This window comes from Diadema setosum, chromosome 20 (genome assembly GCF_964275005.1).
Source record: "Diadema setosum chromosome 20, eeDiaSeto1, whole genome shotgun sequence".
Lineage (NCBI taxonomy): Eukaryota > Metazoa > Echinodermata > Echinoidea > Diadematoida > Diadematidae > Diadema > Diadema setosum.
Genome location: NC_092704.1, coordinates 26,593,354 through 26,610,032, shown reverse-complemented (window position 1 = coordinate 26,610,032; position 16,679 = coordinate 26,593,354). Strand labels below are relative to the sequence as shown.

The following is a 16,679-nucleotide window of genomic DNA, read 5'->3' as shown; positions in this document are numbered from 1 at the left end:
ATTGTCAAAAAAAAAAATATGGTCACGAACAATGAAATAACAACGTCAAAACAAACACCTTAAACATTTCAAAATGTACAGTAAATCATCAAATCAAGGTAAAATCATAAGCATCGCCATCCCTAACTCTAATGAAGCGCAATGTCGCACTCGAAACTGACACCGTTTATCACGCAGTGTTACTTATCCCATGCCTTGGTCTTTCACTGATACGATATAAAACGAAACGCACTTTTAGTGGCCTGGCCAGCCCTGGAGTGAGGCATTGGTTTATCACTAATCTGCTTCTGTAAAAACATCTTATTCTGACGTGTAGCTACTTGTCTATCCTTGCCTGCTAGATATCTTTAATATTCACAACCTGAGCTAATTTGCCGTAAAACGATTTACCTCATAAGTCAGTAGGCCTAAATTGTCAACTCTGGTGTACAGCAGGTCATGCTTGGTGTCCGGGTATAACATCGAAAAAGGGTCATATTTGTTTAATCTAGCTTCTAGAAGTCGGTTCTCGCGAATCACAAAAGCACCAAAATTATAGCAGTGTCCGTCTCAAGACAATATCCGTTCGCAGCTGTTATCTACAGTACGCAAGTTTGCATGAAGTTCTACTTTGCGCATGACCAGAAAAAAAAAGAAAAAAAAGTGGGTTTTAAATTCAGTGAGGTAAGCGTCTGTGATGTAATAGTTATCCAAGCATGTAATTCTTGTAAATGGTACTTGCTATAGCAGGTACAACTGACAGCAAGCCTGTTGTTTGGCAATAGCAATAGAAAGAGATTATTAATGCATTCAATACAAAACAATGAAATCGATGTCTGCGGAAGTGTGAATACTCATCATTATTTTTTTTTTCATCTTCAAGTTCATTCTTTGCTTGAACATGAATTCCATAGATTGTTAGGTCGGACAAGCCTATGCATTATGTCGTTTTGTGAACGAGTGAAGCACCTAACCAACTGAGAAAAAACAAGAAAGGTAATTTGTGACAATGTGCACGTCAGCTAATAAACAATGAGCAGTGTTCTGCTGGATTATTGCGGGCACGACACGTCGTATACAACGAGTGCGTGCCGATAGAGGGCGTTGCCAGAGTGAAGGACACGGTCGCCGCACGCACTGCACTGAGGACTAGAGTGCATCATGGCAGAACGGCTTTATTTTGAGTTTCAGTGGGTAAGTGTTATAACGATACACTCTGTTATCCACCGTCCTATTTTTACTCTGAGCTCACAAGCCGATAAGCTAGTTGAAATCATTACAATACAAACAATGGGCCTACTATAACGATAACGATCTACGGTGTTAACTACAAGCTTTTCAAGACATGAACTCGACGCGCGAAGGTAATGATACCAGCATCTGTTGTGTAGGTCTAACCGTCACTGACATCTACATGTATTGAGAACAACGTATTCCTGTGGTGCGCGCTGTGATTTCGCACCTTCCTCGTTTCCAGGCTACCCTTAAAAGTCACGCAGGGTGTCATTTCAGCCTTCAGGACGTTACAACATCAAATACATGTTTGACAGTACTTTATTCACGCCTATTTGAGCATCGAAGGTTTTACAGTAATGGGCTTCCACCTGAGACCTGTAGCATCATTAAGTAATCAGAGCTTACATGAACTAGGCATCAAATATTCATGAAAATTGCTTCACGATATCTACGGTAGTTCCGGGGCACGACAAGTAACATACAAAAATCATTATCAAAGTGTAGGTTACCATCTGCACAGAACGAATACATGACTCTGAAAGTAGCCGCCTTCAGTTGGCCATTCTCCAAGGTGATTGCTTTTAACAACATAATGCAATAATGGAGGTTTGATATTAACTATTGCCTTATTTTAGCAGCGCCAAAATTGAACTGTTTTACCATGTATTGATGCAACAAGGATGTAAGAAATCCTATTTGCAAAGACATTTTTTTACCACTCTGTTAGAGTGACGTGACTAATTAATGTCATATAATATATGATTGCGCATTCTTTGTTTGTTTTTGTCTAGTTTGAGCTGAAGAACAAAGTGTTATGGACAGAAAAAAAAAATAGAGTAACGTACACTGAGCATTTTTTTCGAAGGATGAAACATGACTGGTATACGAGCTAAGACTATGAAGACCTCATTTGAGACTGCGTTATTTCTTCTACGTGTGGACGCCAACAAACATCAATGTCTTCTTTGCTTCTTTGTTTTCCCTTATGTAAAACAAACTCAAGAACCTTCAGGCTTGCTGTTACGCAATTAACCCTAACAGGGCCCGGGGGGGGGGGGGTAGAATCCGCCCCCCCCCCTCGACGTTTCGCGCCATAATTCTGTAACGCAAGAATGCCTCATCGCGAGGCTTCTTGACTTTCTTCGTTCAAGTATTGCGCAACTTTTGAGATAAAAATTTGCAACGTCCGCGCATACTTCTTTGAAGCCACGCCCATTTTTGTAACGGCATGTCGCCCAAAAACGGGCACAATTTTGTGATTTTATGTACATTTCCTATGGAAATCAGTGCTCTGTCATGAAAGTCATAAAAACCTGATTACTTTTACAATTTATCACTTTCATTGATTAATTTTATGCTAGTTATGGTAGAGAAGTGATCAGTGACAATTTCCAAAAAAAAAAAAGTTCAAAAACACAGAAAAAATTATACATAAATATTTCTGAAAACAATAAAATACACAAGAATTGAAATGAGTTTTGGAAGTTTTTTTGTGATGTGCAATTGTTGAATATGCTAAAACAGATTTACAGACCGAAATGTAGACTCTCAATGCTTTTAATTAGGCTAGAATACGATCTTGAGCTTAATTTGCATAATTAATTAATTGAAATTAGAAATTGATTGTTTCAACAAAAAAAATATGACACAGTCTTGTAGATTATGACGTGGGTGTCACGCATGCCAAATTTCGTTCCGATCGCACCACCGATGGCCGAGATCTCGGGGGGGGGGGGGGGGGCGGAATCCGCCCCTCCGGTTTTAGCATAGCCAAAAAAAGCCCGGTGTGATTAGGGTTAAATCAATTTCACTGCATTCATCACTTTCTTCAATTCCCGTGCTATTTTCTTTCATTTTCCATGTCAGCTGAAGAAGCGTGGAAATCAGCTGATGACACACTTACGGGCCCAGGTAAATATTTCGTTTTAAGCCCGAGTATACTCGGGACTCGTCCTCAAATGAATATAGTCAATGACAATTTTAGTCACTCACGACGATTTAAAGGCGCGTTTTGAGAAACGGATGAATATCAACGGACACCATGAAGATGATAGCTGATAAAAGTACGACACATTACGGAAACCATTTAACATGCTGCATTTGCATGAGACCTTTGGTCCTAGTATTATGAATACATTTTTTTTTCACGAACTGTGTGCCACTTTCTCAGCACAGAATGCCTAAAAACAGCGTGACATCACATTGACAACACGTTCACAAACACGTATAAAGTCGTAGACAATAAATATTTCTGTTTTTGTATGTACATATCCCAGCATAAGGAATCACTTCCAAAGAAAGCGTTGACACCTAATAAAGAGATCTTTATCTGTTATTCAGCATAGAGGGGCGAGAGGCCCCGCCTTTCGGGAAAAGCCTGTTCATAGGCAAAACCACAGCTGAAAGATGTGAAGACTCGCCCGTAAGGGGAAGTATCCGTACTGTCAGATTCCGCACATGTTGACACAAACTATATCCTTCTTTTACAATTGTTCCTTCATATTTTGGCACAGAACACTGAGAGCTGCAGCTAATATCAAGATTTCTCGATGACCTCTCATCCCAGGGCGACTTTTTGTTCTATCTTATGTGTTTTTCCTGTCTTCCTCCTTCGTAGCGAACGAACCTCAGCTTTCGACGCACTCGGCCGTGAACGGTTTCATCTCGGTGTACTGATCGGCCACGGTCGTGGAGTGATCGTGAGTGCTTCGGCGATACGAGACGGCCATGACCACTTCGGACGTCGTCGGCACGCCGCACGAGCCGTTGGTGGTGTGAAAGTGGTTGCTTCGGCGCGGCGTTCGCTTCCCGTGCTCGTCGAGACTTGCCAGCACCTTTCGTTTTACCAGTTTCCTCACCTGCCAGTTAACAAACACTGGTTAATACGCTGAAACAATTATTTGTTAACTGTAAGTTTGTTTCATAATGGTATCACGATTGAGGGCCTAGTCAAATCGTTATTCTGTAAGTGCATGTTTTAAGTATTTTGGCATACTAACAGACACAATCATCCTCGTACTGGTTTATTGAGTAAAAGTGCAATGATAATGCTTGAAATAAGCCAAATATGAAGTTTTCTTTTGAACTCCTTTAATGGCCCCATCATGTAGAATGCACATCTTATAGGATACATGAATGAAAATGTTTACATAACAGTATTTATACGCGATCGCACACACGCACAGAAGTAACGAACGATCGCAAGAAGCACACTAAAGACAGAGTCGCACGGGAAGCTTAAATGTCAACATTGTTTTTTTCTTCTCCCTCCTTCAGTGCACAAATGTTACTCGTTTGAATCTAAAGGTTATCTTGAAAGTTTCCGTGAAAAAAAAACAAACAAACCCAAAACTGAGCTACATGGTCACTTTTCAAGCAGTGGAAATCTGTTCATGACAGATACATTATCATTCACTATTTCCCATACTATGATAAACCTGTTTAGTAAACGACATATTGTACGTAGAGCGTAGCATCGTTCTTGTTCAGTTTATATAGGCTGAAGTTCTTTCTTTTTAGGGGTATGCGTTTGATCATAATCGTACAAATCAGTTAGAGATGTGCGACAATGTCTAAAATAATGCTGCCGTATTGTCTGAGTGTCGGTGAGGGTTTATATTATTGCGTCTTGTGCTCTCATAAGTATGTGTGCGTGTGTGTGTGTGTGTGTGTGCGCGCGCGCACTTGTGTGTTGGTTCATTGATATAATTCCGTGACGTTATCATGGTCGAACACAATTCGGAAAGGGGTGATGTTCTGAAGGTTCATTTAAATTTGAAAATTAGATAAGATTCGTCATTTCTCATGTTCATTATTCCGAAACACACAATATTTCAAATGCTTACAGTAGATGTTCGTTAATTCGAAAATAAAAAAAAAACTAATAAAAGTTCGGTAATCTTTACAATGCCCTAGTGGCGTTATCCCGAAGGTTCATTATTCCAAAGGTCCGTAATTCCAAAAAAAATGAAATAAGGTTCGTTATTCCGAAGGCTCGTTGAAGAGGTCGGGGGAAAAAAAGAACAAGGAGCATGCTAACGAACCTTCTGAATTACGAACCTTATTCCATTTTCGGATTAACAAAGCTTCGGAATAACGAAGCTTCGAATAAACCCTTGGAAATATCCTAATTTAAAAAGCAGTACTTCTTTGATGGAAGCATAGTTAAATGTAATATCTTACCTCGGTATTCATAAAGCAGTAGATCACAGCCACAAAAACACCCTGGAAGATATCGACAAACATGACAAAAGAAAGAATGAAAGAAACGAATGAAGATAAAAATGTCTGGGCATTGCAAAATATGCAATTTCTTCTCAAAGGGGGGAGGGGAACTTGCGATAAATATATCCAGCTTTAGACTGAACATGCCTGAAAAAAAAAAAATATGAGGCAAAACATGACATGAAGAAAATTACAATGATATACCTATCTCCCTTTCCTTTAAGCTGATACATTGTTATTCCATGAATAAAGATGAGAAATGCGTCTTCCGAAAGCGGAAAAAATGCTATGAATTGTACAGATCCTCCGCACGCTATATCACAATGACGTGAATAGAATAAATTTATACCATTACTGCATCCCTACAGACTTGTCTTACTATAATCAATGAGTTTATATTGATTGTCTTGGAAGTTTCATCCATAATATTGCATCAGATAGGCATCAATATTGTCAAATTTTGTTCCTTTTTTTTCTATAGCTTGCATAATGTAAGTCTGTCTTTAAAGAAGGAAAGAGAGAGAAACAAAAATATGAAGAAAGAAAAAGGAAGAAAGAAACAATCGCTGATTAAAAAGGTGAATAATGTTGAAGAGACTCTTTATCTCCAGGTGGGCGGGTGGGTGCGTTTTTTGCGGTGGTGTGTGCACGCATGCATGTGCCTGTGTTTTTCTCTAATAAGGAAATGCCAACTGATTGTTGTTCTGATTATAGTGCAACGTCCCTACAATTACAAATTTTCATAGATTGTCGAAAATGCACCTTTTTTTAAAAAAAGCGCTCCTTCCAATTACCGTCATAAATAAAAATCTACATAAATGAAAGATTACTAAAATTACCTAAAATAAATAAAGTGTTGTTAATGAAATGTTTATCTCTTCACCCCTTGCTGTGGTTTCTTCGTGGGCATATCTGCTTGAGTGCTTTCTTTGCCATGTTTTTTTTTTTATATAGATTATACATGTACGGAAACTACGAACTGTCAATGAAAAAAGATTACTTAATTCCCAAATCCATTTAGAATCTTTTTGTCCTTCCTGTTGATCTGTGCCGCTTTTTAAGCATGAGTGGGCTGTCAAATTTTAACATTATTAGGTCAAGTTTGAGTACTTGAACGGAATGCCAATAGAAAAGCTCACCAATAATAGCATAGTATTCTTATGGGTACGTGAAAACTTAAAGCGGTACTCCGAACCAGATAAAACATAGTCTGAAAAGAAAGAGTAAAGTCATATAATTACAACAGTGAAAATATCAAACGTCGGGGAAGACATGACATTGTGAAGTTTTGTGCTAGTTTTTGCAAAACATTTCTCGAGCAGTTGATGTGGTTATGCAAATGAGGGAGCTGATAATTACCATGACGCCATAATATTATTTCAGATTGATCGAGTAAAAAAAAAGTTAAGATTCATTTTTTTTATCAGTTACAAAAGTGTCAAACATATTGTTATTCCTGGCAGAAAAAACTTTAAAGTAATAATCGATATTAAAGATAATGTATTAAGATTTGAGCCTAAGCCATAATCGCATTAACATAACAGAACAAAAGGAAACAACGTGAAAAATACATGAGTTTATGAACAATTGCTTGCTTACGACAAGTGAGACTTCAGTGCACGATTTCTTTACTTCCTTGATCTTACTCGATATTGATCGAATTTTCTTTGTGCTTTTTTTTTAATTGGAAATTTAAACTATTTTTTTTTTTTTTTTACATCAGACTGCCTTTTTAGCTGGTTCGCAATTCCCCGTTATTATGACGTCATCTCACCTGGAATGACTGTAGGACAGCGTTAGAGGCGAGGAATGCCTTCTCTACAGCCTTGTCCGAGTTCTCCTCGCTCTGCGCATTCCAGAAGAACACGAGGTTGGTTAGCCCAAGGAGGGGGAACAGCACAGCTACCGCCTTCACCGCTTTCCTGAAGAGACAATTATGATGTTCTGGTTGATATCACAAAAGGCATGACTGCCAAATGTTCCAGTTTTCATATTTTCTTTTTCCTCCACATCTCCGCATTGATGTTTCCAACCCTTTTATCTGTGACCTGTCATAAACCATGGATTGTGTGGGTGATTTGCTTTTTTTTTTTTTCAAATATAGTGGGCCTATAGCTGGATATCAAATCTTATGTCTGTTGAATCTACTCGGCTGTAACCGGGTGGTTTGGGGCGGTTTCTGATGAAGTTACCTTTTACTTTAAGAATAATCTAAATGATTGAAAAAATATAAGTTAGGAAATATTCAATTATAAAGTTGTAAGGTTTATCGAAGTTTTGTAAATATCTTTTTTTTCCCTGTCTCAGTTTGTTTATCCTTGTGTTTGCTTTATCTTTATTTATTTTATTTTATACAAAAATATGAGTATTCATGCTCATTGGGACCCTATACAACGTCAGTTGTGACTGCGTTTTATTACATTGCTATAAAAAATGTATCAATTGTAAGGTTATATCCTCCACATTAAAGTTTGATGACGTTTGTTTTGATTTAAAGGGTTGTTGCATACTATAATATACGTTTAACATATTTGAAAAAAAAAATATCACTTGGGTGTGTGACAATAAGTGTGTCTGCCTGTGCGTTGCAATAGCTGCGTTTGTAAGTGTGTATATCTTTTTTTTTTTTAATAATCAAATAATTTAATTACCATCATGCTCATGACTAAACAAATCTAATATATGGCGAGTCAAAATGGTCTGAACATCATTGATGATTCCAATGAAAGTCAACACTATAGTCATGTGATAATACCCGATGATTATCCCGTAGTAATTCGAGTATGCTGATTATTCTCTTTACCTCATTTGATTCGTCTCCACAGTGTTGCTGGCTTGCAGCTTGGTTATGAGAATCCTGATAATATTGATCAGGAATAACGAGTTTACCTGAGGGGGAAGGAAGTTGAACAACAGAAAAAAAAATGAAACAAAAATGGGATATCATCACTGTCTGCGTGACATTGACAAAAAAAAATGGTATAATTACTATTTTAGTTGTAGTTTTGATTTGGACATTCCAGAAGACTTATATCATTTTACATCATGTAGTACATAAATTGATCTATAATTGTGAATAGATTTAGAGATTTGTGGAATTTATCGTGACCCTTGAGCGGACAAGCGAAAACCCTGAAAAAAAAAGCCAAAACACATACACTGAACAAGGATAATAGCATAGGAGGCTCACATATTCCAGTATGGCAGTGTAATCCAATAAAAATAGCACTTGCTTAGCAAGTTCACCTGCGTAGAATTTATGCATGCTCTCTTCATTTGTTCTGCTTCCGTGAACATCCAATCATATATTCTTATGTGAAGCTGCTATGTTATTATTCAAGTTCAAGTTCAAGTTCCACAATAAAATCATACAGACAAAAATCTCACTTTCTTGAGTGACAGAAACAATGTATGTAAATTCGTACAAAGAAACCAACAATAATGAGAAAAACTAATAGTATCAATACATTGCAATTGTTGCAGAAGTAACGAAAATGAAAGAATTGTCAATATTATGCACTGTGTGAAAAAAACGGAGGGACCCACTAAAAAGACAATGCTTGTAGAGTGTGGACCCCTCTTGTATTAAAAACTCGATGCAAAATTTGACTAAATATAGCAACAAAGCAGCATCTCTGTTCTCTGCTCATTGTGATCCATTATGAATTTTGAAAATATTGTTATTCCTTATCCTTATCACTATAAAGTCTAAAACTCTGTCGATGTCTGTACCCAGTATAAGAAATATAGATGTTAATATGCGAAAGTCTGAAAATCATTTCGAAGGTCTATAAACGAACACAATCAAATTGTAAGGAAAATGTACAAAACATCTTCACATACTTCATTTTCTTCTTGAAATTCGCATTCATCCCTTATAATGTGAATTATCTATGATTGTGTTGGATTTCACAGTAAGGAACGTATTAGTGGTTTCTGTCCTAAAGCCAGACTCACGATTGCTGTGAATTTCATGACTACTAATATCTTTTCGTAATCAACATGGTTGGATAATAACTGGCAGAAACTGTGAAAACAACAACCAGAACATAATGTGCTTTCTCAATGACGTACATACCCGTGCAAACAATCTATAATGAAAATAGATAATTGTTGTGCTGTGTAATACCATTATGATGCGTGCGTGGTTAATGACTGCATCAAATTTACTATTCAGGGCTTAGAATATTACAGTCTATTCTCTGTAAACTGCATGAACACTGACATGAAAAACAAAACAAAAAAAAATGAAATCGTGGACACAGATTTCTAATGATAAACGGGGAATTCAACCTGACGGTAATGACAATAAACGACGATAAATACAGAAAAATCAAAATACAGCCCCATTTATCAACCAAAGCTGTTGCTATGGCAACTGGTATAATAACTCACCACTATGGCAGCGATCGTGGGGACTCGGAGAATCCAGATGTAGGGATCTTCCAGAGGATTGACCCAGCAGTCGGACGAGCTGTGGCACGCCATCGTGATCGCCCAAGACACCACAAACACCAGAGGAGAGACTGGACATTGGAAGGAAAGGAAGAAAGCAAACGATGATTGAAAACAGGAAAAAGGAAAACGTTATACAACTTTTATGTCACCATGGATAAGTCAGTACACAGTAGATTGATGCTTATTAAAGCATTGCATGGTCAACAGATATGGAGCGGAGTTTACAGGGAACAAACTTTGTTTGACTGCTAACAACTTGGAGAAAGAGTGAAGTATGGAGATTCACGTGGATTCATTGGTTGTGATCGTCTTTCATTCTAAAGTTACTTATCGAGAAAAGATAGGTAACTGCATATTGTTGAGCATTTCTTTTTTTTTTTCATTTACACAAGACACATTTTCTCTCATAGCACAGTGTGAGAGGATGGCAGGATCTGTGTTGTGGTTAAGTAAAGCGCGGAGGCAACTTGTCGATGTATTTTAGATGTGTTATTTTGGACATAGATGGCGATTCATCAAGATCTAAAATTTTATGTACGCAATATATTTAGTTTATTAAAGGGGAAATTGAACAGTTACGATTCAAAATTAGTGATGCTAAAAAATCAATTGTGATGAGTTGGGAGGGTATTTTTCAATGAAACTTAGTCATTATGGTCCTTGATTTATGTAGATTATGGTGAAATTTATTCAAAATCGTCCGGACTTTTCCTTTAAAGACGAAAGAGTGAGAAAACGAACCGTTCCAACCCGTTTTAGCGCCTCGTTTAGCACGAGAAGGCGAGACGGTTATATTCCTCATCAACTCGCGTTCCATGTCCTTTGCTTAGAACTATATTGCCGATATGTTACAAACTCACCCACGCCATTACTTAGGAGAAATGGTCAGAATTGGACCCAACCTAGGCGTTAATTTGGCTTCGTGTCCTACACGTTTTCAAGCAAGTCACTATATCAACTTCTCGTCCTTGTCTATCATTGTCCTCGATTTATTCATCATTGTGTATTCCTTATAATGTCTTTTACTTAGTTTCAGCATCTGCTTACATAAGTATTTATTGGTAGATCTGTTCAGTCATCTCCTCCTCTCCTCCACTTTCTGTGTAATAAGTAGCAACTTGTATTGTTTCTTTTTCTTTTGCATTTCGTTTGGCTTCGACTCCTTAAGCCAAGCGGAGAAGTATTTCCATTTATAATCCTATTTTAACCGTGACTTTATATCCATTCTTTTTATAGGCTACGCAAAAATAGCATGATATAAAGGCATGCGGCACACAGGTTTTTCACTTTTAAAACCTCAGACAAATTCTTCCGGGGTAAATAAATTGATGTCTCTACAGAGTTTATACTGCCGCTTTCAAAGCATACATCAAGCGGGTACGACGGGTCATGCCAACCCCGGCACCATCTCACCAATTGCTTGAGAAATCGATTCATTTTGAAGCAAACCTTTATCCCTTTAAGTTGTTACTGACCTCGGAGAAAAACAAACAAACAAACCAGGGGCATGACAAGAATAGTACATTGGACAAAAACCGCTCGTCTTTGCGTGTTCACCGTTGCGTCTATAAAGTGCACTCTAATTCCCGTTGATAGATGCAACAACGAGTTTCGTTAACACCAATCAGACTGACAGCGTGAGTCTCTATAGTTGGGCATAGGGTCGATCCCCTTCTCTGGTGTCACGAAAAGGAAAGAGAAGAAAGGGGGGAAAGAATCAATGGCAACGGAGTCCATCCGAGATGCAGGGCCCTCCACTCCTGAATAATGCATCTGCACTTTTTTGGCTCAGAGCACTTTCCATTTGAGCAATAAACGGGAAAGTCACCTGCCAGATGCAGACACATTTGAGTCCTGGAATACAGGTTTTGCGATAGGGGGAAACCGTCTGCTATTATTGCTAGACCAAAGAGGAGGATGAGGAGGAGGGCGGCCGAGGGACGAGGAGGTGGAGGAGGCATGCAGATGATGAAATAAAGTGATGATGATAGCAACAATTTTACCGCAGGAGGAAGAGAAGGAGGAGGAGGAGGAGGAGGAGGTAGAAGAGGAGAAAGAAGACGGCTCGGGAGGTATCGAGGTTATAGAAGGAAAAGAAAGAGGATACACCTTACGATATGGGGAAGCCATCTGCTAATGTACCGTGGAATGGGGTCGACGAGAAGACGCCGCGGTAACAGGAGCGCTAGTATTATTGATATTTGTCTAATAATATTACGAGAGACAGAGAGATATAGCGAAAGAGATAGAGAGAGATGGAGAGAGAGAGAGAGAGGGAGAGAGGGGGTGAAATAACGCGAGAGAAGAGAGAAGAAAAAGAGACAGGTGGAGCGCGAGGACTGGTGTATTTAGGTGTTTTAGGGTGTTAACAGTAATGGACGTTGGAGTATCTGAAGTGGTCTTCGTTTCATTGGTAAAACCCGATATACATGTAGGATATGTAAATGCGAAAGAGAAGTTGAAGGTTTTGTTGATACATTAGAAGCATGACAGGGGAATAATATTTATAGCATAACTGGTCTTCGAAGAATTAGGGAGGATGTGAGGGGAACAAAATCGGAATAATCGGGGACAGCAGAAACTGTGATGTGGGACACAGGAAGTGCAACATGTTGCATGGCTGCTTAAATGCAGAGAGGGGGTGGGGGTATGGGACGTGGAGAAGGCAGGGAGACAGGGGAAGGAGCGAGAGGGGAGGCCTGGCGGAGATAGCACTTTAGAGCATTTATCTTCCTGACAATTATCTATGGGCGGTGATGATGAATTCAGTTCTACCCAACGTCCCTCCCCACTCGCCTAACTTGGTACAGTTAATTGATCCTTTAGATGTTGCATTAATGTCAGCTTTACATGCCCAGCTGTCTTCATGTTTCTCATGATTCGAAACTGGGCGGAGACTAATCATACTCTTTTTTTCCCTCATCGCAAGAGTTGCTCATTCGTCAACAAGATGAAGAGAAATATACCCAACCGTCTACATGGAAAACGTTTAAAAGACATGGAACCCCCCCCCCCCCCCAAATATTGAATATGGGAAGAAAAGTGAAAGAGTCGTAGTGACAAGGAATGGAAGAAGGTAAGAAAGAAAGAAAGAAGGGAGAAAGGAAGGGAGAAAGGAAGAAAAAAAAGAAGAGAAGTAAGACTTTCCTGACTGTCCGCGAATGATCAACTCACTTCCGTACCGTGGTCAATCAACAGTTTACTGTTTATATAAAGTAAGATTCGACCGGGAAAAGAGCTGAGGTGAGAAAACGTTAGTGGGGGTGTTGGAGCGTAGTGATGTAGCTACTGCATCAGTTAAAGATGCACTCTGATGGGACTCTGTTCTTAATATGCTCGATAATCTGGCGGTTGACGCCATCTTCCTAAATCCACTTGGGCCACTCTTTTATCCCCAAAGAGGAAGCAACCAACCGACGGGTTGAGGAAAAGTGTGCCATCTTATCTCAATGAATGATTCTATTTTGTTTTCGTATGCATTCGATGCATGCAGCGTCAGTGACTAAACTGTTTTGCTATTGTGGGAATCCTTTCGAGGAATTTACAGGTGTGTGTGTGTGTGTGTATTATGTTTGGTAACGTGGATGACCCTATAAAAGTTACCTCACGAGAAACGCCTACATAATTACGAGCCTTACTCGTCAACAGACTGTGTTTATTTCCTGTTACAAGTTTGAACACGAGTCTAATGATGTTACACGTAACTATTACCTTTGCGAAGCTGTAATCATTGGCTTGGGTGAAAATGGGCCACTGTTTGTTTGTTTGTTTTCATAACCATTGCCAAACATACAGCTGTACCATTGCATCTTAAACCACTAGGGACCACATCCACAATATATCACGGACGTGATGGATATTAAGTACTGCACATCTCCTTTAGATTAATAAAACAAAGTTAATCTAAACATGTTGTCGGTGGTATATTTTAGTTCTAGTTAATGCAAAGATATCTCTCATAACGAATGCCGTGAAACCCAATCGACGATTCGGGAAAACTCTCAAAGCACCATGGTCAGCATTAGACAAGAATTCCTCTCAACCTTTACACGACACTTTCAAATGTCAATTTCACCGGTTTTACGTGACTACGACGCGGATTGGGAAATTTATCTCGTTGGATTTGTACGTGCAATTTTTCCCAGTTTCCCTTCTTCTGTTTTTTTTTTTTTCTGTCTTTAGACACAATAGATGTACTCTCCTTTCCTAAACTCAGTCTATGTGAGCATTGTTAGGTGAATGCATACGTGACCCTGCATCATAAAATCAACAAAAAGTCGCCAGACATGGATTTTTAGTTGAGAGCAGATTCTTAAAGACCAGACTCTAAGCTTGAAAAATGATGTATAACTCAAATGGACTCTCCTAACCTATCTAAATACTAGAAAGAAAGCACACACTCTGGAAAAGTGTGAACTGAGAAAGGAGGCTCTGAAATACAGGGTGTATTTAAGCGCTTAATCTTTACCAAGCCGTGCTAGCTGTGCAATGAAAGGGACGACACACAGGAAGTAGACCACTGGAGCAACAACAATGAAGGAATTATGAGATCAAGCTGAAATTGAACATGTTCTACTAACATATTCTGTCCATAATTACTGCCAACTTTCAAAGCAGTAGAGTTACTCTGTCAAAAGTTATTGGACATGAAAGTGAAAAGTGTGTAAAGGATTTCAAGAAATGAAAAGGACACTCTCAGACATATCTGATCATTCTATTCTCCCCCCAAAATGGGTTGTAGAAAAACTGTGGGAAAAACACTTTCCCATTCTTGTTATAGGCATAATTTACCATTTGCAGATGAGACAAAAACCCGCAATACTGCTTTAAAATCGTTCTAAAATGTGAGTTAGGGATAGAAACAACACTGTAAAAATTTGAACCCGTATAATCAATGTTAAGTATTGTTAAGTACACAAAATGTGAACAATAGTTATAATAAAAATGTTTCCAGACTAAACCGTCTACAGTTATGGTTTATTGAGAAACACACTCATATCTCCTTATATTTTAGGCTTTACTGCAAAAATTTTATATGGTAGGATGTTTTGTGATACAACAGACCTACTCTTATGTATCAAATGTGATATCTTGAACATTTTTGAAATCACTGCTCCCAAAGGTAAACTGAACCTTTATGATCCCAAACTTACAAATAATGTAGAAGAAGGATAGTTCTTTCAGAAAACGTGAAAAACTCAAGATTGACTTGTTGACCCATTTCATATTTTTGGAGTCCTCACGTAAAATCAAGGGGTGCGACACTTTGTTCGTTTTGTGATGCACGGTCACTATAGTCTCGTAAAATAGCAGAAAATGAACCGTAATAAAAAAGAACAATTAATGAAGATTCCATTGTGTCCTATTGTTTGTAATGCTGTCTGGTTTTCTTTTTCGCAAAACGTCACAAAATTTCGCGCGGTCAAGGAAAAGTGTTTCCAAACATGGTAACTGAAATCATACCTAATTGCACCTCAGATTGAAAAAAAAATAGCAAAAAAAAAAACACACACACCCTTGCAACCCCCCCCCCCACAAAAAAAAAACCCAACAACACACACACACACACACAAAAAAAACCACAAAACACAACACACTAGCACCATATCACTCGAGAATACGCCCCCTTTTGTATCGAATATACCGGTTGGTATTTTTAAGTAATGTATTTTCACTGGGAGTCTTTAGTATCTAGGTTTCTCCCTCCATCACAGAGAAGTCTCTAGTTTTGTTATTCTAAAGAAAAGTCTGAACTACCCACTTCTGCAATATGCCAGCTTATGAAAGGAATCTGATTTTTAGGGTCGCGAAAGGGACGTCTGAACTTTAAAGACGTGTATCACCTATGAACGTAAGCTAGAAGCACAGATGGGGAATTCCATACATTAAGAGAAAGGATAAATAAAGGAAGAAGGAATGAAAGGAGAGTTGAGGGAGAGAAGGGGGAGGAAGAGAGGATGGAAGATAGGCAGGCACGAAAGGTATCTCGTGGTTTTCGTAGAGCAGAAAAAGAAGCTTGAAACCGCATGGTTAGATGTCTTTGCACATTTTTCGTGTTGTTCTGTGCGTCCATCCCCCCCCCCTCCTTTTTCCCCGAGGGAAAATGTGCGGGACTGCCCCTTCAACATCCTTGAGTATCGAAATAAAAGAAGGTGATTTGTCAACGTCAATTTTGACGTGTATTCCCGCGGTATCCGGCATACATCTTTGACTCCGATATCTGTGACCTGTTGTTGTTGCTTTTTCCATAATATTCCAAATAAAAGGTATGTTCAGTGTTTGCCCCCCCCCCCTTCCCGTCACTCTCTATCTACTTTCTTCCTCCCAATCTCTCTCCCTCTTATCCTCCTGTCTCCTCTCTTTCCACCCGTCTCTCGTAATCCTCCACAAATCTGCAATCATTATCGATGTCTTGCCAACGCGATATACAACTGCTAACGTTGGTTCGCTTGCACACGTTCTGATGGTCAATAACCCTTAAAAAATCATACACTTGCACTTCTATCATTATCAATGCCAATAATATTATGTTGATCTTCGCTACTTTGGAGTGTTGTCATTGTGGATTTATTGATTTATTCCTATATCTCTTTATTCCTATTCCTACCATATTTGCCCCTCTCATTTCTTTAATGTTTTTCTTTGTTGATACCTGCTTAGCAAGTCTTAGACCTATAATCCAATACTTGTACCAGTATAATTCTAAGAAATCAGAGGGCAGTAAGAGTATTTCAAAACACTTCGCAAAATTTCGCCTGGAACGATGTGACCTTCTTATCACA

The 16,679-nt window shown here is 38.7% G+C and overlaps 1 protein-coding gene across 1 annotated transcript in view; it reads right to left on the bottom strand.

The window, feature by feature from the left end:
- Positions 1 to 3,842: 3,842 nt before the first annotated feature.
- LOC140243539 (corticotropin-releasing factor receptor 1-like) overlaps positions 3,843 to 16,679 on the bottom strand; it is a 215,305-nt gene continuing 202,468 nt past the window's right edge. The window contains exons 8-12 of the mRNA XM_072323209.1: positions 9,835 to 9,965; positions 8,243 to 8,328; positions 7,214 to 7,361; positions 5,398 to 5,439; positions 3,843 to 4,073 (exon numbers count right to left, since the gene is read on the bottom strand). Coding sequence (XP_072179310.1) covers positions 3,843 to 4,073; positions 5,398 to 5,439; positions 7,214 to 7,361; positions 8,243 to 8,328; positions 9,835 to 9,965 — 638 coding nt within the window. The remainder of the gene's footprint in view (positions 4,074 to 5,397; positions 5,440 to 7,213; positions 7,362 to 8,242; positions 8,329 to 9,834; positions 9,966 to 16,679) is intronic.